Here is a 23,762-nt window from a genome sequence, read left to right as displayed (position 1 = left end):
TCTCTCCCCTGTACGTGATGTACTACGTCTGTATCCCGTATCTCCCCCTGTACGTGATGTACTACGTCTGTATCCCGTATCTCTCCCCTGTACGTGATGTACTACGTCTGTATCCCGTATCTCCCCCTGTACGTGATGTACTACGTCTGTATCCTGTATCTCTCCCCTGTACGTGATGTACTACGTCTGTATCCCGTATCTCCCCCTGTACGTGATGTACTACGTCTGTATCCCGTATCTCTCCTGTACGTGATGTACTACGTCTGTGTCCCGTATCTCTCTCTGTACGTGATGTACTACGTCTATCCCGTATCTCTCTCCTGTACGTGATGTACTACGTCTGTATCCCGTATCTCTCCCGTACGTGATGTACTACGTCTGTATCCCGTATCTCTCCCCTGTACGTGATGTACTACGTCTGTATCCCGTATCTCTCTCCCTGTACGTGATGTACTACGTCTGTATCCCGTATCTCTCCCTGTACGTGATGTACTACGTCTGTATCCCGTATCTCTCTCCCTGTACGTGATGTACTACGTCTGTATCCCGTATCTCTCCCCTGTACGTGATGTACTACGTCTGTATCCCGTATCTCTCTCCCTGTACGTGATGTACTACGTCTGTATCCCGTATCTCTCTCCCTGTACGTGATGTACTACGTCTGTAATCCCGTATCTCTCCCTGTACGTGATGTACTACGTCTGTATCCCGTATCTCTCTCCCTGTACGTGATGTACTACGTCTGTATCCCGTATCTCTCTCCCTGTACGTGATGTACTACGTCTATCCCGTATCTCCCCTGTACGTGATGTACTACGTCTGTATCCCGTATCTCCCCCTGTACGTGATGTACTACGTCTGTATCCCGTATCTCCCCCTGTACGTGATGTACTACGTCTGTATCCCGTATCTCCCCCTGTACGTGATGTACTACGTCTGTATCCCGTATCTCTCCCTGTACGTGATGTACTACGTCTGTATCCCGTATCTCCCCCTGCACGTGATGTACTACGTCTGTATCCCGTATCTCTCCCTGTACGTGATGTACTACGTCTGTATCCCGTATCTCTCCCCCTGTACGTGATGTACTACGTCTGTATCCCGTATCTCCCCCTGTACGTGATGTACTACGTCTATCCCGTATCTCTCCTGTACGTGATGTACTACGTCTGTATCCCGTATCTCTCTCTGTACGTGATGTACTACGTCTGTATCCCGTATCTCTCTCCTGTATGTGATGTACTACGTCTGTATCCCGTATCTCTCCCCTGTACGTGATGTACTACGTCTGTATCCCGTATCTCTCCCTGTACGTGATGTACTACGTCTGTATCCGTATCTCTTCTGTACGTGATGTACTACGTCTGTATCCCGTATCTCTCCCCTGTACGTGATGTACTACGTCTGTATCCCGTATCTCTCCCTGTACGTGATGTACTACGTCTGTATCCCGTATCTCCCCTGTACGTGATGTACTACGTCTGTATCCCGTATCTCTCCCCTGTACGTGATGTACTACGTCTGTATCCCGTATCTCCCCCTGTACGTGATGTACTACGTCAGTATCCCGTATCTCCCCCTGTACGTGATGTACTACGTCTGTATCCCGTATCTCTCCCTGTACGTGATGTACTACGTCTGTATCCCGTATCTCTCCTGTACGTGATGTACTACGTCTATCCCGTATCTCCCCTGTACGTGATGTACTACGTCTGTATCCCGTATCTCCCCCTGTACGTGATGTACTACGTCTGTATCCCGTATCTCCCCCTGTACGTGATGTACTACGTCTGTATCCCGTATCTCCCCCTGTACGTGATGTACTACGTCTGTATCCCGTATCTCCCCCTGTACGTGATGTACTACGTCTGTATCCCGTATCTCCCCCTGTACGTGATGTACTACGTCTGTATCCCGTATCTCCCCCTGTATGTGATGTACTACGTCTGTATCCGTATCTCCCCTGTACGTGATGTACTACGTCTGTATCCGTATCTCTCCCTGTACGTGATTGTACTACGTCTGTATCCCGTATCTCTCCCCCTGTACGCGATGTACTACGTCTGTATCCCGTATCTCCCCCTGTATGTGATGTACTACGTCTATCCTGTATCTCTCCTGTACGTGATGTACTACGTCTGTATCCCGTATCTCTCCCTGTACGTGATGTACTACGTCTGTATCCCGTATCTCCCCCTGTACGTGATGTACTACGTCTGTATCCCGTATCTCTCCTGTACGTGATGTACTACGTCTGTATCCCGTATCTCTCCTGTACGTGATGTACTACGTCTGTATCCCGTATCTCTCCTGTACGTGCTGTACTACGTCTGTATCCCGTATCTCTCCCTGTACGTGCTGTACTACGTCTGTATCCCGTATCTCTCCCTGTACGTGATGTACTACGTCTGTATCCCGTATCTCTCCTGTACGTGATGTACTACGTCTGTATCCCGTATCTCTCTCCCTGTTACGTGATGTACTACGTCTGTATCCCGTATCTCTCCTGTACGTGATGTACTACGTCTGTATCCCGTATCTCTCCCTGTACGTGATGTACTACGTCTGTATCCGTATCTCTCCCCTGTACGTGATGTACTACGTCTATCCCGTATCTCTCCTGTACGTGATGTACTACGTCAGTATCCCGTATCTCTCCCCTGTACGTGATGTACTACGTCTATCCCGTATCTCTCTCCCTGTACGTGATGTACTACGTCTGTATCCCGTATCTCTCCCTGTACGTGATGTACTACGTCTGTATCCCGTATCTCTCCCCTGTACGTGATGTACTACGTCTGTATCCCGTATCTCTCCTGTACGTGATGTACTACGTCTGTATCCCGTATCTCTCTCCCTGTACGTGATGTACTACGTCTGTATCCCGTATCTCTCCTGTACGTGATGTACTACGTCTGTATCCCGTATCTCTCCCCTGTACGTGATGTACTACGTCTGTATCCCGTATCTCTCCCTGTACGTGATGTACTACGTCTGTATCCCGTATCTCTCCCTGTACGTGATGTACTACGTCTGTATCCCGTATCTCTCCTGTACGTGATGTACTACGTCTGTATCCCGTATCTCTCCCTGTACGTGATGTACTACGTCTGTATCCCGTATCTCTCCTGTACGTGATGTATGACGTCTGTATCCCGTATCTCTCCTGTACGTGATGTACTACGTCTGTATCCCGTATCTCTCCCCCTGTACGTGATGTACTACGTCTGTATCCCGTATCTCCCCCTGTACGTGATGTACTACGTCAGTATCCCGTATCTCCCCCTGTACGTGATGTACTACGTCTGTATCCCGTATCTCTCCCTGTACGTGATGTACTACGTCTGTATCCCGTATCTCTCCTGTACGTGATGTACTACGTCTATCCCGTATCTCCCCCTGTACGTGATGTACTACGTCTGTATCCCGTATCTCCCCCTGTACGTGATGTACTACGTCTGTATCCCGTATCTCCCCCTGTACGTGATGTACTACGTCTGTATCCCGTATCTCTCCCTGTACGTGATGTACTACGTCTGTATCCCGTATCTCTCCCCCTGTACGCGATGTACTACGTCTGTATCCCGTATCTCCCCCTGTATGTGATGTACTACGTCTATCCCGTATCTCTCCTGTACGTGATGTACTACGTCTGTATCCCGTATCTCTCCCTGTACGTGATGTACTACGTCTGTATCCCGTATCTCCCCCTGTTCGTGATGTACTACGTCTGTATCCCGTATCTCTCCTGTACGTGATGTACTACGTCTGTATCCCGTATCTCTCCTGTACGTGATGTACTACGTCTGTATCCCGTATCTCTCCTGTACGTGCTGTACTACGTCTGTATCCCGTATCTCTCCCTGTACGTGCTGTACTACGTCTGTATCCCGTATCTCTCCCTGTACGTGATGTACTACGTCTGTATCCCGTATCTCTCCTGTACGTGATGTACTACGTCTGTATCCCGTATCTCTCTCCCTGTACGTGATGTACTACGTCTGTATCCCGTATCTCTCCTGTACGTGATGTACTACGTCTGTATCCCGTATCTCTCCCTGTACGTGATGTACTACGTCTGTATCCCGTATCTCTCCCCTGTACGTGATGTACTACGTCTATCCCGTATCTCTCCTGTACGTGATGTACTACGTCAGTATCCCGTATCTCTCCCCTGTACGTGATGTACTACGTCTATCCCGTATCTCTCTCCCTGTACGTGATGTACTACGTCTGTATCCCGTATCTCTCCCTGTACGTGATGTACTACGTCTGTATCCCGTATCTCTCCCCTGTACGTGATGTACTACGTCTGTATCCCGTATCTCTCCTGTACGTGATGTACTACGTCTGTATCCCGTATCTCTCTCCCTGTACGTGATGTACTACGTCTGTATCCCGTATCTCTCCTGTACGTGATGTACTACGTCTGTATCCCGTATCTCTCCCCTGTACGTGATGTACTACGTCTGTATCCCGTATCTCTCCCTGTACGTGATGTACTACGTCTGTATCCCGTATCTCTCCCTGTACGTGATGTACTACGTCTGTATCCCGTATCTCTCCTGTACGTGATGTACTACGTCTGTATCCCGTATCTCTCCCTGTACGTGATGTACTACGTCTGTATCCCGTATCTCTCCTGTACGTGATGTACTACGTCTGTATCCCGTATCTCTCCTGTACGTGATGTACTACGTCTGTATCCCGTATCTCTCCTGTACGTGCTGTACTACGTCTGTATCCCGTATCTCTCCCTGTACGTGCTGTACTACGTCTGTATCCCGTATCTCTCCCTGTACGTGATGTACTACGTCTGTATCCCGTATCTCTCCTGTACGTGATGTACTACGTCTGTATCCCGTATCTCTCTCCCTGTACGTGATGTACTACGTCTGTATCCCGTATCTCTCCTGTACGTGATGTACTACGTCTGTATCCCGTATCTCTCCCTGTACGTGATGTACTACGTCTGTATCCCGTATCTCTCCCCTGTACGTGATGTACTACGTCTATCCCGTATCTCTCCTGTACGTGATGTACTACGTCAGTATCCCGTATCTCTCCCCTGTACGTGATGTACTACGTCTATCCCGTATCTCTCTCCCTGTACGTGATGTACTACGTCTGTATCCCGTATCTCTCCCTGTACGTGATGTACTACGTCTGTATCCCGTATCTCTCCCCTGTACGTGATGTACTACGTCTGTATCCCGTATCTCTGCTGTACGTGATGTACTACGTCTGTATCCCGTATCTCTCTCCCTGTACGTGATGTACTACGTCTGTATCCCGTATCTCTCCTGTACGTGATGTACTACGTCTGTATCCCGTATCTCTCCCCTGTACGTGATGTACTACGTCTGTATCCCGTATCTCTCCCTGTACGTGATGTACTACGTCTGTATCCCGTATCTCTCCCTGTACGTGATGTACTACGTCTGTATCCCGTATCTCTCCTGTACGTGATGTACTACGTCTGTATCCCGTATCTCTCCCTGTACGTGATGTACTACGTCTGTATCCCGTATCTCTCCTGTACGTGATGTATGACGTCTGTATCCCGTATCTCTCCTGTACGTGATGTACTACGTCTGTATCCCGTATCTCTCTCCCTGTACGTGATGTACTACGTCTGTATCCCGTATCTCTCCCTGTACGTGATGTACTACGTCTATCCCGTATCTCCCCTGTACGTGATGTACTACGTCTGTATCCCGTATCTCTCTCCCTGTACGTGATGTACTACGTCTGTATCCCGTATCTCTCCCTGTACGTGATGTACTACGTCTGTATCCCGTATCTCTCCCTGTACGTGATGTACTACGTCTGTATCCCGTATCTCTCCCTGTACGTGATGTACTACGTCTGTATCCCGTATCTCTCCCTGTACGTGATGTACTACGTCTGTATCCCGTATCTCTCTCCCTGTACGTGATGTACTACGTCTGTATCCCGTATCTCTCCTGTACGTGATGTACTACGTCTGTATCCCGTATCTCTCCCCTGTACGTGATGTACTACGTCTGTATCCCGTATCTCTCCCTGTACGTGATGTACTACGTCTGTATCCCGTATCTCTCCCTGTACGTGATGTACTACGTCTGTATCCCGTATCTCTCCTGTACGTGATGTACTACGTCTGTATCCCGTATCTCTCCCTGTACGTGATGTACTACGTCTGTATCCCGTATCTCTCCTGTACGTGATGTACTACGTCTGTATCCCGTATCTCTCCTGTACGTGATGTACTACGTCTGTATCCCGTATCTCTCCTGTACGTGCTGTACTACGTCTGTATCCCGTATCTCTCCCTGTACGTGCTGTACTACGTCTGTATCCCGTATCTCTCCCTGTACGTGATGTACTACGTCTGTATCCCGTATCTCTCCTGTACGTGATGTACTACGTCTGTATCCCGTATCTCTCTCCCTGTACGTGATGTACTACGTCTGTATCCCGTATCTCTCCTGTACGTGATGTACTACGTCTGTATCCCGTATCTCTCCCTGTACGTGATGTACTACGTCTGTATCCCGTATCTCTCCCCTGTACGTGATGTACTACGTCTATCCCGTATCTCTCCTGTACGTGATGTACTACGTCAGTATCCCGTATCTCTCCCCTGTACGTGATGTACTACGTCTATCCCGTATCTCTCTCCCTGTACGTGATGTACTACGTCTGTATCCCGTATCTCTCCCTGTACGTGATGTACTACGTCTGTATCCCGTATCTCTCCCCTGTACGTGATGTACTACGTCTGTATCCCGTATCTCTCCTGTACGTGATGTACTACGTCTGTATCCCGTATCTCTCTCCCTGTACGTGATGTACTACGTCTGTATCCCGTATCTCTCCTGTATGTGATGTACTACGTCTGTATCCCGTATCTCTCCCCTGTACGTGATGTACTACGTCTGTATCCCGTATCTCTCCCTGTACGTGATGTACTACGTCTGTATCCCGTATCTCTCCCTGTACGTGATGTACTACGTCTGTATCCCGTATCTCTCCTGTACGTGATGTACTACGTCTGTATCCCGTATCTCTCCCTGTACGTGATGTACTACGTCTGTATCCCGTATCTCTCCTGTACGTGATGTATGACGTCTGTATCCCGTATCTCTCCTGTACGTGATGTACTACGTCTGTATCCCGTATCTCTCTCCCTGTACGTGATGTACTACGTCTGTATCCCGTATCTCTCCCTGTACGTGATGTACTACGTCTATCCCGTATCTCCCCTGTACGTGATGTACTACGTCTGTATCCCGTATCTCTCTCCCTGTACGTGATGTACTACGTCTGTATCCCGTATCTCCCCCTGTACGTGATGTACTACGTCTGTATCCCGTATCTCTCCCTGTACGTGATGTACTACGTCTGTATCCCGTATCTCTCCCTGTACGTGATGTACTACGTCTGTATCCCGTATCTCTCCCTGTACGTGATGTACTACGTCTGTATCCCGTATCTCTCCTGTACGTGATGTACTACGTCTGTATCCCGTATCTCTCCCTGTACGTGATGTACTACGTCTGTATCCCGTATCTCTCCTGTACGTGATGTATGACGTCGGTATCCCGTATCTCTCCTGTACGTGATGTACTACGTCTGTATCCCGTATCTCTCTCCCTGTACGTGATGTACTACGTCTGTATCCCGTATCTCTCTCCCTGTACGTGATGTACTACGTCTGTATCCCGTATCTCTCCCTGTACGTGATGTACTACGTCTATCCCGTATCTCCCCTGTACGTGATGTACTACGTCTGTATCCCGTATCTCTCTCCCTGTACGTGATGTACTACGTCTGTATCCCGTATCTCCCCCTGTACGTGATGTACTACGTCTGTATCCCGTATCTCTCCCTGTACGTGATGTACTACGTCTGTATCCCGTATCTCTCCTGTACGTGATGTACTACGTCTGTATCCCGTATCTCTTCCTGTACGTGATGTACTACGTCTGTATCCCGTATCTCTCCCCTGTACGTGATGTACTACGTCTGTATCCCGTATCTCTCCCTGTACGTGATGTACTACGTCTGTATCCCGTATCTCTCCCCTGTACGTGATGTACTACGTCTGTATCCCGTATCTCTCCCTGTACGTGATGTACTACGTCTGTATCCCGTATCTCTCCCCTGTACGTGATGTACTACTTCTGTATCCCGTATCTCTCCTGTACGTGATGTACTACGTCTATCCCGTATCTCTCCCTGTACGTGATGTACTACGTCTATCCCGTCTGACCCTCTGACGCATTGTCTGCTCTGTGTGATAATTGGACCCTGTGGCGCATTGTCCGCTCCCTGTGATAATCGGACCCTCTGGCGCAATGTTCGCTCCCTGTGATAATCGGACCCTCTGGCGCATTGTCCGCTCCCTGTGATAATCGGACCCTCTCGCGCATTGTTCGCACCGTGTGATAATCGGACCCTGTGGCGCATTGTACCCTCCATTTGAGGGTAATAGCTGGTCTCATGTATCAGTTGCAGATTTAGGGCTGTATCCCTTTTCCTTTTATTAATTAGTTCTTTACGTCTCTTTCTAGGAGGACAGCCATGTGGAGGAGAGGATCGTGTCTGAGGATCCCCAGGATTCGGGTGACTCTCCAGCCCCCAAAGAGAATAAGAAACGTCCAGTTAAGAGAGTGGCGAAGACTAATACTCAGAGACCTGCGAAGCTGAGGAAGTCCAACAACAGCAGCAAACCGATGACTACGGAGGAGCTGGTCCGACTGAAGGAGGCCGAGCAAGTCTACCACACCAGCCTCCTGCGCATGCAGGTAACGTCTCGTGACGCAGGCTCTGCGCTGCTGTCATATATACCGAGATAGAATCTGTTCATTGAATGGGAAGTGTGTACGTAAGTTAATAAATGTGCTATAGGGATTGAGCAGGGGTTTTGCTTGTCATTGTGATTCCCTTTAAACATCTTGGTGTTTGGGTGGCACTGAGCCGGTGTCTAGATGACTTTGTTATATTCCACAGATTGAGGAGCTGCTACAGGAAGTGAAGCTGAAGGAGAAGAGAAGGAAGAACATTGACGCGTTCCTGCAGGAGATCAGCGACCTCATCGGGAAGGTCCCCAGCACCGCTGAGACAGAAGTAAGGGTTGAAATCATCGCGTGGCCGTTTTCTAGGGTCATTAACTCTGTGTTTTCTTATGACTTTTTTTGTTTTGTCTTCCTGCAGCTGGTGGACCAGTCCTGGGTTCCCAAATCTGTGAAGGTTCCGTTCCTGCAGGTTCCGTACCAAGTAAAGGGCAAGTTCCACTTCCTGCCCCCGTCCTCTGTCAAAGTGGTGGGCAGTTACCTCCTAGGGACCTGCATCAAGCCAGACATCAACGTGGACGTGGCGGTCACAATGCCACGGGTAATCTTCTGTCTTCTTTTGTTATCTTCCTGCTGTGTCTTGACCTTTTTTCTTTTTGCCCCTAAACAGTTTTAGCTGTTCCCAGGAGCGTGGTAGTGGGCTGTAATATACTCCCCCTGTCCACACACTTCCCACAATCTGCTCTTTCATGGTTTATAAGGTGGACATTGGCTTCTCGGTGAAGGCCTTTTAAGGAATCTGTTCATTGTTAGTGTTCATCTCCCCCAGTTTAGGGTGACTTTGGGACACTCCACCGTGTGTAGAGAAATTGAATCGCATGAAATATAAAATAATGGAAGATTTGCAGTTATTTCATACTATAAAGTGAATACCATATAAACTAGTGGTTAAAAGTACTGATTTAACTCCGTGTTGCCCCTGTATATTGACTTATATGACCAGACACATTTGCACAGATCTGGATGTTCTGTGTATACTCTGTATTATTTGCTGAAGGCACCAGGTAAGAAAGTCCTAATCACTGCAATAGAGCATTCTGTTCAAGCCAGCTAACATGCTAAACAGCCCGGCCAGTATGCAAATCGAGGTCACTGTCAATTGCCTGCTCCAATAGGAAGCCCTGGTGGGGTGCAGGGGGCCGGCGGGGGAGGGACAGAGCAGTTTGTTGTTAGCACACTTTCTCAGCTCTTCTATCTGTCTCTCTCCCGGGTGAACTGAGGGGAGGATGATGTATGCATGTAAGGTCACGTTAATTCCTCTGCCATGTTGTCATTAACCCCTTATATTCTGCGCAGGAAATCCTACAAGATAAAGATAACTTGAACCAGCGATACTTGCGGAAACGAGCCCTGTACCTGGTGCACATTGCCCATCACATGGCGAAGAGCGAGATCTTTGGCAGCGTGAAATTCACGTACATGAACAGCAACCATCTGAAGCCTGTCCTGCTGCTGAGGCCTAGTGGTGAGTGGGGGGCGCTGTGTGTTTTAGTGCCCGATCACTCCCCCTTACCTTCCATCCACTTGGATGAGACTGTTTTTTCTTTTGCATTCCGCTAATCCAAAGCGTTCATATATTAATGGTCACATCTGCTACAGTGTCTGCAGTTCCACATTGTCCTCCGCATTCCGTCATATCCCATCTCCAGTCTCAGCATTTGGAAACTTAATTGTATTTTTTTTTACCTGTTATCACAGTTTACTTATACATTTCTATTTATGTTGATCACTAGTAAAAAAATACATATACACATATATATATATCTATCTTGTTCTAAAGGTTACAAAGTGTTTCTTTTTTTTTTTACCCCTCAGACAGAAAATTGAAAACTTTTTATTGAGCTTTTTCTTTCTGTCGATTAAAAGTGAAAAGAAGAAAAGAAAAGGATTATTGTGATTTGATTGGCTGAACTTAGTTCATTGTTTTCAGTGTGTTCTAATGAATCCTCTGTAGTAAGATATAACGCCTCCTATGTTTTCTTATGGTCGTTGTGCAGGTAAAGATGAGAAGCTGGTGACTGTGCGTATTCACGTCTGTCTTCCTCCCGGGGTGTTTAAATTCAGCCGGCTGTTCCCCAACAAGAACAATGTGAGGAAAGCTTGGTACTCGAAGGGGAGCGCAGGACAGAAGGGTAAGGACCGAACGTGATCAACGTCAGCCAGTGTGAGGGTCTGCGGTCTCCTCTCAGTCTGCTGATACCCCACTATGGAGCCACAAATGCACAGACTGGTCTAGAGGTTCTGATCGGCCTCATAATCTCTGAGCAACGCTAACCAGCGATGCCCTCGTGTTATGTAGCTATCCTCACCGTTATAGAGCAGTCTAGTGTGTGTGTGTGTCTCTCTCTATATATCTCTCTCTATCTCCCTCCCTCCCCATCTCCCTCCCTCCCCGTACATTCTATGAAAAAATACATTTTATGGGGAGACACCTTTACATATACGGTGAGGCTAACAGATGAATAGAGGCAATGGTGCTAGGATACATTTGTAAAGTAATGGAATGTGTGTTTCTCCACGTATCCAGCAGAGAGCGCCAGTGAGCCTCCCACCCCACACTATAACAACGCCCTGTTGTGTGACCTGGCTCTGGAGCAGCATTTGCACCACCTGTCCAGCTGTGCCAGCGAGTTCCCCGGCATGAAAGACGGCATCTCTATTCTGAAAGTCTGGCTGCGCCAACGGCAGTTTGACAAGGTAACTGGAGGAGGGGGTGATGTTCCAGCTCCTTAATCAGACATGCAATGCTCCTATGTGTAATGCTAATAATGGGGGATCAGCCGCTCCCGGGGGACCTTCTGTATCCCCGTTACTAGAGCTCCTGGTATTATGGGCAGACTCCAAGCACCGTGGCTTCAGGAAACTGGACTATCGTCCTTAATGGGTGGGGTACGAGGTGAAGGGAGACGTTGGATAAAGTAGAGGTACAATGTACAGAATAAATATGTTCCATTAACTTGTTTCCCCAGGGCTACGGCTGCTTTAACGGCTTTGTGGCCTCCATGCTGGTGGCTTACCTGCTCTCCAGGAACAAGGTCAACAAAGTGATGAATGGACACCAGGTGCTACGGAACACGCTGCAGTTCTTAGGTAAACTCTCCACTAGGGGGCACTGCAGGAAACATTGGGTCATTGTACCCAGGTGAGGGCTCTGCAGATGTCACCGGTCACTGTCCTGACGAAGGTTGTACGTATCGCTGCCGAACGTGTCATGTGACGGAACCTACAGAAATACTTCTTGTGCTCTGTGTGGTTTCTAAGTTAGGACGTTTCATCCTGCGCGGTGCTCATCTATTGCAGAAAGCCGAGTAATGCAGTATTTTTGAGGACACTTATTTATTTATTTTTATTATCAAGAGGAACTTTCCAGACATCGTCCTTCCTTCAGTTCAAGCAATAATAAATATAAACACTAAATTATTTTTTATACTTGACAAACTGTATTACGCCAGATAACAATCAGCCTTTAATGGCATTTCTGCCTTCATGTGATTTATACTTATTGGTGCTGCCACTTTTAATACATTGCTTTTTGCTTTCTGGTTTCTTTCTGTGTTTGTCAGCCATATCTTTATATCATCAAGCAGACTTGTATATTCTTATTGAGGCGGATCAGACACAACATAGCATCCAGTGCAAACAGACACGTTTCATATTCCAGAGCAATAAACCTAAGCAATGTATTTAGTGTTTACACAACTACACACCTCAAGGTGGAAAACCTTTAAAAGACCAAGGGGTAAGTGTATCAAGCTGAGAGTTTCCAGGGGTTTTGAAAAGTGGAGATGTTGCCTATAGCAACCAATCAGAGTCTACTTACCATTTATTTAGTACATTCTACAAAATGACAGCTAGAATCTGAATGGTTGCTATAGGCAACATCTCCACTTTTCAAACCTGCTGGAAAGTCGCAGCTTGATACATTTGTTTACCTCCAAGTGTTTAAGGGCAAGTAGATATAAACGTTTGAAGAACGAAATATGAATGTGTCTGGTCTGTGTCAAAGAATATCTAATAGACTTGTGGTATTAGACCATTTAGACCAGTTTGTAGAGTGAAATATATAAATAATATATTCTGTTCAAATTATTTTCTTTCTTGGAAGTTTTTGAAGCATCCTCTCCTCAGAACCACAATCGTTGCTGTTATCCAGCTCAGATAAGCGATGCCCCAGGGCAGGGCTGTCACTTACATCTTGGTGTGTTATGTGGTCTGTGTTGATTAATTTTGCCGTGTAACTTTTGCCAGCAAAAAGCACATTGCTGGATTTGTTTCATACGTACTACTATAGGATCCTGTGTTGAAACGTCTAATTTAATGCATCACTGTTGCAGAACTATTCATTTTGATGCAGTATGTATTGTATTCCTGCAGCTAACACGGACCTGACCGTCAGCGGAATTACAATGTCACAATCTACAGACACCTCCTTGGTAAGTGCAGATTGTCCTGCAGAGAATGGGTAGGGGCAGATTTATATAGGTATTTACCAAGGAGTAAAAATTACTTTGTTTATCTGCCTGTAAGTCAGAAGTGCCTGTGTCTAGCTGTGGACTGCAATGCATGATGGAAGATGTAGTTTCATGCATGCTGCCTCACAGCGGTTACTAAATCACTATTTACCTACTGAGCTGACGTTTGATCAGTGCAGCTGTTGCTCTCCGTAATCCTTAATTACAACAGTGACCTCTGCAGGCTAAAAGTAGAAACTACACCGCTTTTAAATAAATCGCACTAAGATGACCAAAATCTGAAAATGATCAGCGCTGTGTATAATTTTCTAATAAAATAAAAAGTTCAGTTAAGTTTACTCCTTGTATTTGCAATTGTATTTTGTTCCAGTTCAATCAATGTTCCTCACTCGCACCTCCCCAGCTTTGCTGTGATTCCTAACGTCTCTTTACTGTTTCCCAGCCCACAGTTGCTGATTTTCACCAGGCGTTTGAAGTTGTTTTTGTTGATCCGCTTGGAATCGTGAATCTCTGTGCAGAGATGACTGCTGTCAAATACAGACAGGTGAGAGGAGGGGGGACATGTGGCCCAGTGAGAGGGGATCCCGTATGTAAATACTGTAACTACCTGCCCTGATGATTGTATAGCACAGAGAGCTCAACCTGATGTTAAATGTGAAAGAAATGTTGAACTAAATAAATCTATTTTATAATACAGTACGTTATACTGGGGGAAGCTGTGTCACCTTGCGTTGGTTGTCCAAAGAGCTGATTCTAATTTGCATCTCACAGTATTAGGGAGGATATGAGCAAAAATATTTTTGTTGTAGAATTTGCTGTCTGCATACACAGCGTTGTCCCTGGCTGCTTTCAGAGTTCATCATGGTAGAGAATGGGGAACTATAAGTCCCAGCATGGCTTCCCACCTCTGATGACCTCTAACACTCGTACACACAGACGCTGTGCGTCACTCCTGCTACGTCATGTCTCAGCTGTTGTCACTGCTTGCTGAACACACCTTTATATAGGGGGTTCTTTGTACCCCGTAAAGAACGCACCGATGGTATGCGCTCACAGCGGGGGAACTCAGCTTGAGGTGGCGTCTCAATGTTCAGATGTGAATATTTCCACTTATGGTAAGAAATCTGCGCTCGTTTTCCTACGCACCTCTACGGGGATGTGACGGGAAAATGATTGGAAGTTTCATTCAGAACATTGAGGCGCTGTCTCCGTGGACACCGCGTTGTATTGACAGATAGATATTGGACCCTAGACAGATGCGGCAGGACGTATAGCCTCGTGTTCATGTGTCCAGCGCTCCGAGTGCTCCTACCGTCGCTATGTTCTTCTAGTGCTCAATGCACTGTATTTGAAGCACTGACAAAGCTGCGTTCACCAGGTGGTGACCGAGGGCGGCTGTACCATGTGATCATAAGTGTCCGAGGGAGTCCGCTCTGACCCCCTGGGGTTCTCCCGCTGCTGGGGAGCTACAAGCACTGACATGTATATGTCAGGGAATGCTGGGAATTGTAGTTCCATAGCAGTTGGAGACCCAGGTTTCTTGCTTTTGGGATAAGTGACCCCCTGGGTGAGCTGAATTCCTCCAATCAAATACTGATTTTTTCACATTATATCTATAGGTTCAGTTTGAGGCAAAGGAGTCGCTGAAGGTTCTAGATGACACCGTCTCCAATGGCTTCCTCCTCCTCCTAATGGTCTCCAAACCCTTTGTGAGAACGTTTGATCACGTCTTCCAGTGAGTACGCCCTTCTTTTATGTGAACACTTTAGGGCAACCTCGCCCCCCCCCTCCCTAACTAGCAGCATTATGAACCCCCTCCCCCTGTACCCTGCCCCCATACTCCAGTCCCACCTCCACTTAGTATGTGGCCTCCGATCCTGAATAACACTCAGTGAGCCGGCCTCCTTCTGTGTTGTGGATGTCACATGATTGCTGCTTGTCCAATCACCTATGGAGGGAGGGGTTTACACAACCTATCATTATCCTATACATTTACAGAGATGGTGGCCCTCCCATGGACCTTTGTCCCAAAGAAGGGCCCAAATTGACACCAGCTGTTAGTTAGACAAGTGTCTGATCCTTACCATCAGGAACTGGCTGCATATTTACATGTGTCAGTTACAGCAGTACAGAAGCTGTCCAGCAGGGGGAGCCAGTCACATTGGGATAAGAGGGGTAGTCTGTGGAGGAGGAATAGACATTTGCGTTACCTTATCCGTAGTATGGGCCTTTGTTCTCCATGTACTATAATGTTATACCTGCATTTGTTCCGCCACTTCCTCCCGTTGTGTTACTGATTACAATGCGTTGTGGATTAGTGAATAACATAATCGTACCTCACTTTCTCATGTGTTACATTAGGGGGCACAGTGTATAAGCTTTGGACACTGAAGAAATGACATGTTAGCGGCACACACCAGGCATTCACCCCGTCTTCTCGCTCCTGCTCCCCCGCGCTCACGCCAATGTTTCTCATTTCAGTATCACACATGTCTCCAAGCTGAAGGCTGCCTGCAGGAAGATGAAGCTGCAGGACGAGCTCATAGACCGGGGTGGAGATTACGTGTCGGTCTCACTACCGCTCATCCTGTCTGTCCTCCGGAGGGGCCTGGACCAGCGGCTTGTGCTCCTGTCGCACACGTTGCCACAGCTGCCGGAGGTAACAGCGCGCTCACATCTTACAGCCGGACGCCTCTATGGGAGCGTGCAATAAGATCGCAAAGGAAAGATGGGGGGAAAAATGTGGGGAATAGTGGAGTACAGTGATTTTTGGCTGAATTTTGTGACTGCCTATTTTGTTCTTTCTTTTCACGCTACAGGAATGTTATATATTTTATGTCTGTTGCCTGATCTTAGTCCTTTTCTTAATTAGATTTAGCACGTCTTCGTCCTTTTGATGTAAAGATGTAGATAGAGACGTGTTTTACATCTTTTTTTTTTTTTCTTTTTAACGGACACAAGTAGCAGCCACATAGGTTATATCGATACAATGATAAGTACAAGATCCATTTTTTTTCCTTCAAAACATTAACAAGGACAAGAGGGGGTGATGGATTGTTAATGGCTGTCAACAGAGCATTTCACATTTCGAAGACTTTGCATACTAAAAACACGGAAAGTGACCAAATATGAAGGCAGAGGAGAATCAATAAAGGAGACCACTGACAAAATGACTTACACCTGTTACATTATATATGTTATTACAGGTCTATAACCTCAGTGCACATTTTATTGATCCACGGGTTCCGTGCTGCTGTGTAAATAGGTTCCGACATGGACGATATCTTCTCAGTTTGAAAGATTAAGCAAATTTGATTGTTTGTTTCCAAGGAGAACAGTTTCTCCGTGAAGGGGCAAATACGCATCTTGTTACTGAACATATTAGTGTAATCTGTTTAGTGGCTACGGGTGGGATGTGGCTGTTACACAGAGCTCTCTAGCGGGACAAGTACTACAAGTGCTAGAAGGTTTTGTGGCATTCTTCTTTAATCAATATAAAAAAATATCCTCTGACATCGCAGATAAATGACGATGAAGATGGTAAATGATGAATTGTTTTGTCTTTCCAGTGGGGGATAGAAGAGGAACCGGCAAAGCACAGTGACATCGGCCCTCTGTCCGTGGGGCTCCTGCTCACTGCAGGGTTTTACACCAGCGCTCTGGAGAAAGGGCCGGCGGCGGACAGCCCAGAGGTGAGACGCCAGGGGCTGCTGTTGGCCGCTCAGTATTGCTCACTCTTCTGGGATCATACAACTTTGTCTTTAACTTGTAGAAGTAGAAGCAAAGAACAACCAACCCCACACTGTATGTCCGTGTGACGCCAAAGCCCCCGTGTATGACCCGTACCCCAACATTCCTGTCCCCCTAAGGCAACACAATAGCAATTTACTTGATTGGCCTTTAAAGCCCTTGAAAGGAAAGAAGAAACTTTGTTTACATTAAACACCACATTCCCTGCTTGTGTGCGGTTCAAATCGCAAAAATCACCAACCTAACATCATATACAATAGACCTAAAAACATTGGCAATATAAATTTAAAGCACCGAGCAGCTAATTGTTAACCACACAGATACAGTTTTATGTACACAACCATGGTCTAAAGCTGGTTGTAACGCCAGTATTGTAGTATTATATAGTATTTTATATAATTTTCTGCCCTAGATCAGGAATCTCCTCCGCCTCCTGACCTCTCTATCACTGTTGACAACACCACGATCTCCTCTGTTCCCCCAACTCCGCTATCTGGGTGTCATTCTTCATTCCTCCCTCTTCTTCGGCCCCTCACATTTAATCTCTTTCCCAACTCTGTCGCTTGCTGCTGGGCAGTATCGCCCGTATCAGACCCTTCCTCTCCCAGGAGGCCACCAAAACTCTAATGTACTCACTGATCATTTCTTATCTCGACTACTGCAGTCTTCTCCTTACCGGCCTCTCTTGCTCACTCCGCTATGATCTAGACTTCTCTTCCTCTCTCGTCGCTCCACATCTGTCTCCCCCCTCTGCCAAACCTTACACTGGCTCCCTCCTCCTACAGAACCCCCTTCTAACTCCTCACCCTTATGTACAAGGCCCTCTCCAACCTTATCTCCATTCATACTCATTCCTGCCCTCACCCATCGGCCAATGACCGTTGCCTTTACTCCCCTCTGATAACCACATCTCTCCCTTATCCAAGAGTACTCCCGTGCTGCCCCCCACCACTGGAACACTCTCCCTCATTATATAAGACTCTCTCCTAGCCTGTATAGCTTCCAATGGTCATTGAAAACCCATCTGTTTATAAAACCCCACGAGTTCTCTACTTCACCATTTCACCATGTAGTATACTTCACCATCTTTCATCCTCAATCTCTCCCACTCTTCCTTCTTGCCCTCAGATCCCCTTACATTGGCTCACCCCCATGTGACAACCGTCTGCCTGCCTCGTTCCCTTTAGATTGTAAGCTCTAGTGAGCAGGGCCCTCTTCCCTCCTGTTCTCATCACCTGTAACTTTTGCTCAACAGCTACACTGCGCACCTCCTCCTGGGGCTCTCTGCCCACTGCCTCCACTCCTCCATTGTCTTTATACCTCTTTCAGTGACTCTAAACCTGTTAGTTGTGCCCACGCTAATGGGCACAGATATCAGCTTGTGCTGAATATACCCCTCACTCCCCAGTAGCTGTGCTCAGAGTTGTAGTGCTGTTTATGTACTGTTCTATCATGTGCCGTGTTGCTGTTTGCCCTCAGTGCTGCGGACCTCATCTGCCACCCTATAAATAAAGGTTAATAATAACAATATAATACTCGCCTGGGGTAGGGCAGTTTACGTAACTATAGAACCTTCCTCTGAGTCTCTGTCTATTTTCAGGCTGCAGATTTCCGCGGGTTCTGGGGAAAGAAGTCGGACCTTAGGCGGTTCCAGGATGCGTCTATCTGTGAGGCGGTGGTGTGGCCGGCGGAGACCGTGCAGGAGAAACGCAAGATTCCGGAACTCATAGTGAAACACCTTCTGCAGCTGTGAGTGATGTCACCATAGAGATGTTGTCACGTATACGTATAGGGTTGCACCGTTTATACAACACTGTACGTTTCAAAACAAACATAATGATCTGTTTATTAATGGAAGCGACTTACATCTACTATGTAACCGTTTTATTGAGAAAATTCGTGTATAGGATTGAAAGGTAACCACTGAAATAAATGCATAGATTCTAATAATGAACACTGATCTAAGCTTTGCTACATATACATACTTGTTTGATCTAAACTGTACTTGGAATATTTCTAATGTGGATTTTTATACACATGTGACATGTTTAGTTCCCTGATGCACGATGTAAAACAATGTACAATAAGTGCTGAGTGTTCACTTTAGCTTTTATTATTGATGTCAGTGGAGAACATTAGCTGATAATTTTCATAGGGCACAAGAGGCAATCATCATCATCACCATTTATTTATATAGCGCCACTGATTCCACAGCGCTGTACAGAGAACTCATTCACATCAGTCCCTGCCCCATAGGAGCTTACAGTCTAAGTTCCCTAACACACACACACACACACACGGTGTATGGGAGGAAACCGGAGTACCCGGAGGAAACCAACGCAAACACAGGGAGAACATACAAACTCCACACAGATAAGGGCATGGTCAGGAATTGAACTCATAACCCCAGTGCTGTGAGGCAGAAGTGCTAACCATTATGCCACTGTGCTGCCCACAATTTAAAATTCCACCATAAGAGGGCAGCAGAGTCCTCATACCTCTGTGGCAGCTCCACTTTTGTTACCCACAGGCTGTTCAAGGCCTGTATAAAAACATTCATTCAGGCGACTGGCATGCTAATCACTCCGACCAGTGACCTAATTGTGACCACTGCTCCGGCTCTACATTAACTCTGGCGGGGGAGGGACAAAGCTGCTTGGTTGCAATTGGCATATGAACTTCCGATTTTTCCCGGTTCTGGGCAAACTGGGAGAGGAAATTTAGTTTAGTCTTTAAGCTCTTATTAGGCTGCACTGAGCAGAAAAGGGCAACTTGCAGAGATGACTGGTCCTCTTTATGGGTTCCCATCGCCAGGCACATGGAGGCAGTGGTGATATTATGGGCGGAAGCAAAATGCAGTTTCTCGATTTCAAACTGACGGATGCCTCTGTATCCACCATTACAAATAGCGCAACTCTTGTAACTATCTCAGAAGGTTCCTTAAGTCTTGTAGTAAATCCTACTACTGATGTGAAGATGATTTTGTTTTTTATTGCTTATATGTTTTGTAAATATGATGGAGATGGGATTACTGGATTCAGGAGGAAGGGCACATTTTATGTTTAGAACTTGTTGAGTGTTTATATTGGAGATGTCACAGTAATTGTATTAGGGGAAAGACAAAAAGTTTACGTCTGGAATTTGTTCCACACATTCTGGAAAATGATCCGTTGATTGGATGAACATACAAGATGTTTGTGTCTTGTTAGGCACGCCGATGTACCGGAGTCTGCCGTCAGTTATACCGGTAACCTCCTGGACTGCGTCCTCACTAAGGGGAAAAAGGTAATTCACAGCTCCTAAAATGTCGTCGTTTTGTCTGTGCGTGACTCCCGTTCTACCAAATAGACGTCCCCATCAGTCCCTGTATCTATAATGAAATATGTTCCTTCTTGGTTCAGCCTGGTACAGGGGAAGAGCAGATGGTTCGAGTCGTTCAGTCCTACGACGACCTGAGCAGGAAGCTGTGGAATCTAGAAGATTTGCCCCTGACCATCACCTCTGTGCAGGGCACCCACCCGTCGCTCCGCTACACAGACGTAAGATCAAATCCCGTTTTATGACTGATCATGTGACTGTAGTCTTGTGGTGTAATATGTTTCAATGAAAATCCCTCTAATGATATGTAAATAATATCGCAATATGTAGCGTTTTACAGTTTCAGTTTTGTCTTCTCTGTGTGTTTGTTTGGATTATTGGACGTTACAATGGCGACAATGTGTAATTTATAGAAAATCTTGTGTCTTCCTTCCAAGGTGTTTCCTCCCGTCCCGACAGCCCCGGAGTGGAGTTTCTTTCAGACCTTGCCTGATAAGTGTCTCGTCCCCTTGTTGGATAGGCCGAGCCCAGCCTACGTCCCCCCTATGAAAGGTAATTCTGTGACGTTGTTGGTTTTCAATGCAAATATGTATTGATTGTCATTTAGTTTTGTATGGTACATGGCGTGACGGCAGCAAATGGCACCCCCCACATAAATAATGCCCCCCCATAAATAATACTTTCCTGACGCCTAGAGAATACGATGTTGCTGAAAGCAGTTAGGGGGTTTTGGGTAACAGAAGCCAGTTATCCCCAGCAATTACTGACTGTCCGCTGTTTGTGTGACTGCGTCCTTTTATCTGCAGTGATTTGTCACATGGAAGGAAGCGGGAAGTGGCCTCAAGATAAAGACGCCATAAAGCGCGTTAAAGCGGCGTTCCAGATCAAGCTGGGGGAGCTGTTAAAGGACCAGCACGAATTATTGTGCAAATCCACGGCCACGTACACAGACGTGTATAAGGTGAGTGACCCCCTCCCACCAACGATTTCTCTTTAATCCGCCATGTGTGGAAGATGTCACCACCCCTCTGTTTTTTTTTCTAACCATCCTCCCACCCCTTGGCTCTAATGGGACCCCCCCACTCCCAAAGCGATGTTATCAGTGATGTATAAGTAGTCTCTTCTCTCTGTGCATTCATTAGGACGGTTACGTTTTCCGCCTCCAAGTGGCCTATCACCGAGAGGTGCTGTTCATGAAGGAGTTTGTCACTCCGGAGGGACTGCGGAAGTCACAAGACACCGAGGAATCTCTGCAGCTGGAGCTGGAAACGACTCACCTGACGCACCTTACGAGCACGCTACACGGGTAGGCGTCATTACCCCCTAGCCCATTATACTGCGCAGCCATCTGCTTTATAATTATATCTCTCTGTAAAATATAGGGGTACAAGTGATTTTGAACCTGTATATTCCGGCATAGAGATCTGTATTTGGGGTGTTGAGGTTCTAATCGCAGCATTTGTCCGCTCAGTCTCCTGCAGCAGTTACCGGCTTTCGGGGGCACCTCGCGCCTCGCCAAACGCTGGATCAGCGCTCAGCTCCTCAGTGGCACCATCTCGGAGGAATGTGTGGATCTCCTGGTGGCCCACCTCTTCCTGCACCCGGCACCGTTCACTGCACCAAGGTACCCATCGCCGTTCCACCTAAATCCTTCTCTCTGATTACTCTCCGGTCGCACTATATGTGGACATATATACAGGGGGGCTCTGAAAATTGACGCAGAGGGAAAAGGTGCTTTAACCCATAGATACTAGTCAGGTGGCTCCATTTACCCTGTGTGCCAATGTTCGTACCAGTCTTACCGTAATTGCATAATGATGGCAATTTTGTTTTTCTCGACAACAATCAGATTTTAGCTCTGATCAGTAATAGTGTTTGTTAGACTATTCATGGCCTTTACGGGATTGGTTTCTTCAGTTTAGGTCTCTCAGGCAACAGATTTGGGGGTCAGCAAAATGGATAGAAATAATAAAAATGAAGTCTCCTCAGCATTCATACACTCCAGTAGTTACGTTGTACTCGGCATCTCCAGCCTGGCAGTAGACATTCGCTAACCTGCTGGGACAAGGGTGGGATAATCTGGGGGCCCGTCACGGGGGCCACAAGCTGGGAATCTCTACAGCTCCGCTCATAACTGACCTGTAATCGGTCTCCGTTTCCAGCTCTCCTCAGGTGGGATTCCTGCGCTTCCTCAGTCTCTTGGCCACATTTGACTGGAAAAACAGCCCCCTCGTTGTGAACCTGAATGGAGATCTGACCGGTAAGTGCCCAGCAAGAAACAGAGACCCCCCCCAGATATAAAGTCGCTGCAATGTCAGACAGTGAAGTGAATGTGTGTCTGGTGGGTGATGTGGCCAAATCCAGTAGTCCTGGCGCAGTGATTCGATAGATGGACAGACGCCTTCTCCGAGACGCGGTGCTTTACCTTCAGGAAACAGGATTAAGAAGCGGTGGTAACGTTCTTGTCAAATAATAAGCAGAAGAAAAGGAATGAAATTTTAATCTTTTTTTATTATTTTAATATTTTGATAATATAATTGGAGTACATGTTCTTCTCATTCATTGTTATTTCTTCGGAGGTGCCTATTGCCCCTTACAGTGGTTACTATTATTAACTTTGCGGTTTCTTAGCGCCCTGTAGATTTGGTTGTCACAAGGTTTTACATTCAGAGGCTGGGAGACATGGAGGATAATGTGAGCGCAGGCGACGGGGGTGAGATTCTCCTAAACCCAGGGGGTCCCGGCCGTGTTCTGTTATTTGGGAGAAGTTGGGTTTTTGTTTGTTTGTTTATCATATAAAACATAATTAAAATATAGTATTAATATATATTATAGGAGCAGAGTGTATTTTTCTCTCCTGTGTAACGTTCAGCTGTGCAGCATCTCACTTTCAGTCGGTAGGACTTTGTTGGAAGCGTTCTGTACTGCGAGCATTTATATAGATCTAACACCCAGAAGACAGTACCATGTATTCCTGTAGGGGGCACTCTAGGGCTGGGAAGAATTAACATTGAATGATCTGCTGTGATCATTCAAACTCCGAGGCGGTTCCTGGCTGCACACACTTGCGTGTAATCCACCCTGAGCCCCAGCTTGTGTGGCCCATATCAGTGGCTCCAGGTCGGTGACACTGCAGGAATTGGGGAGAGATAAGATGCATTATTTTGTTGTCTGGTATCTGCAAAGGCTGAAGTTGGTACTATGAGAGATGACGTGTAATGGCTTATAAATGCTTATATCTGCTAAATAATCCCAGAATAATAATGATAGGTGTTAAACCTGAATGTGTGTTTTTTTTTTTTTTTTTAATAATCTTAAATGTATAAATCCCTTGCAGCTTCCCACATTTTTCTACATTAATTCCACTTTCTGTAGATAAATA

The 23,762-nt window shown here is 46.7% G+C and overlaps 1 protein-coding gene across 3 annotated transcripts in view; it reads left to right on the top strand.

Annotated features, from left to right (window-relative positions):
• The window catches only part of NOL6 (nucleolar protein 6), a 44,287-nt gene that overhangs the window by 3,796 nt on the left and 16,729 nt on the right, over positions 1–23,762 (top strand). Inside the window, exons 1-21 of one of the 3 annotated variants that reach the window (XM_075186403.1) lie at positions 1,171–1,230; positions 8,559–8,792; positions 8,998–9,114; positions 9,202–9,381; positions 10,137–10,305; positions 10,838–10,972; positions 11,371–11,537; positions 11,810–11,930; positions 13,215–13,273; positions 13,755–13,856; positions 14,932–15,047; positions 15,794–15,971; positions 16,882–17,004; positions 18,663–18,811; positions 20,272–20,347; positions 20,464–20,601; positions 20,818–20,932; positions 21,187–21,341; positions 21,523–21,686; positions 21,852–22,004; positions 22,543–22,640. In XM_075186403.1, coding sequence (XP_075042504.1) covers positions 1,198–1,230; positions 8,559–8,792; positions 8,998–9,114; positions 9,202–9,381; positions 10,137–10,305; positions 10,838–10,972; positions 11,371–11,537; positions 11,810–11,930; positions 13,215–13,273; positions 13,755–13,856; positions 14,932–15,047; positions 15,794–15,971; positions 16,882–17,004; positions 18,663–18,811; positions 20,272–20,347; positions 20,464–20,601; positions 20,818–20,932; positions 21,187–21,341; positions 21,523–21,686; positions 21,852–22,004; positions 22,543–22,640 — 2,782 coding nt within the window. In that variant the 5' untranslated portion in view covers positions 1,171–1,197. Of the gene's footprint in view, positions 1–1,170; positions 1,231–8,558; positions 8,793–8,997; positions 9,115–9,201; positions 9,382–10,136; positions 10,306–10,837; positions 10,973–11,367; positions 11,538–11,809; positions 11,931–13,214; positions 13,274–13,754; positions 13,857–14,931; positions 15,048–15,793; positions 15,972–16,881; positions 17,005–18,662; positions 18,812–20,271; positions 20,348–20,463; positions 20,602–20,817; positions 20,933–21,186; positions 21,342–21,522; positions 21,687–21,851; positions 22,005–22,542; positions 22,641–23,762 lie in introns of those variants that run through there. The other 2 variants (XM_075186393.1, XM_075186413.1) reach the window with 2 other exon arrangements.

The sequence above is a fragment of the Mixophyes fleayi genome, chromosome 1, assembly GCF_038048845.1.
Source record: "Mixophyes fleayi isolate aMixFle1 chromosome 1, aMixFle1.hap1, whole genome shotgun sequence".
In the NCBI taxonomy this organism is placed as follows: domain Eukaryota; kingdom Metazoa; phylum Chordata; class Amphibia; order Anura; family Limnodynastidae; genus Mixophyes; species Mixophyes fleayi.
The sequence above is the reverse complement of the archived record's forward strand: the minus strand, read 5'-3'. Positions and strand labels throughout refer to the sequence as shown.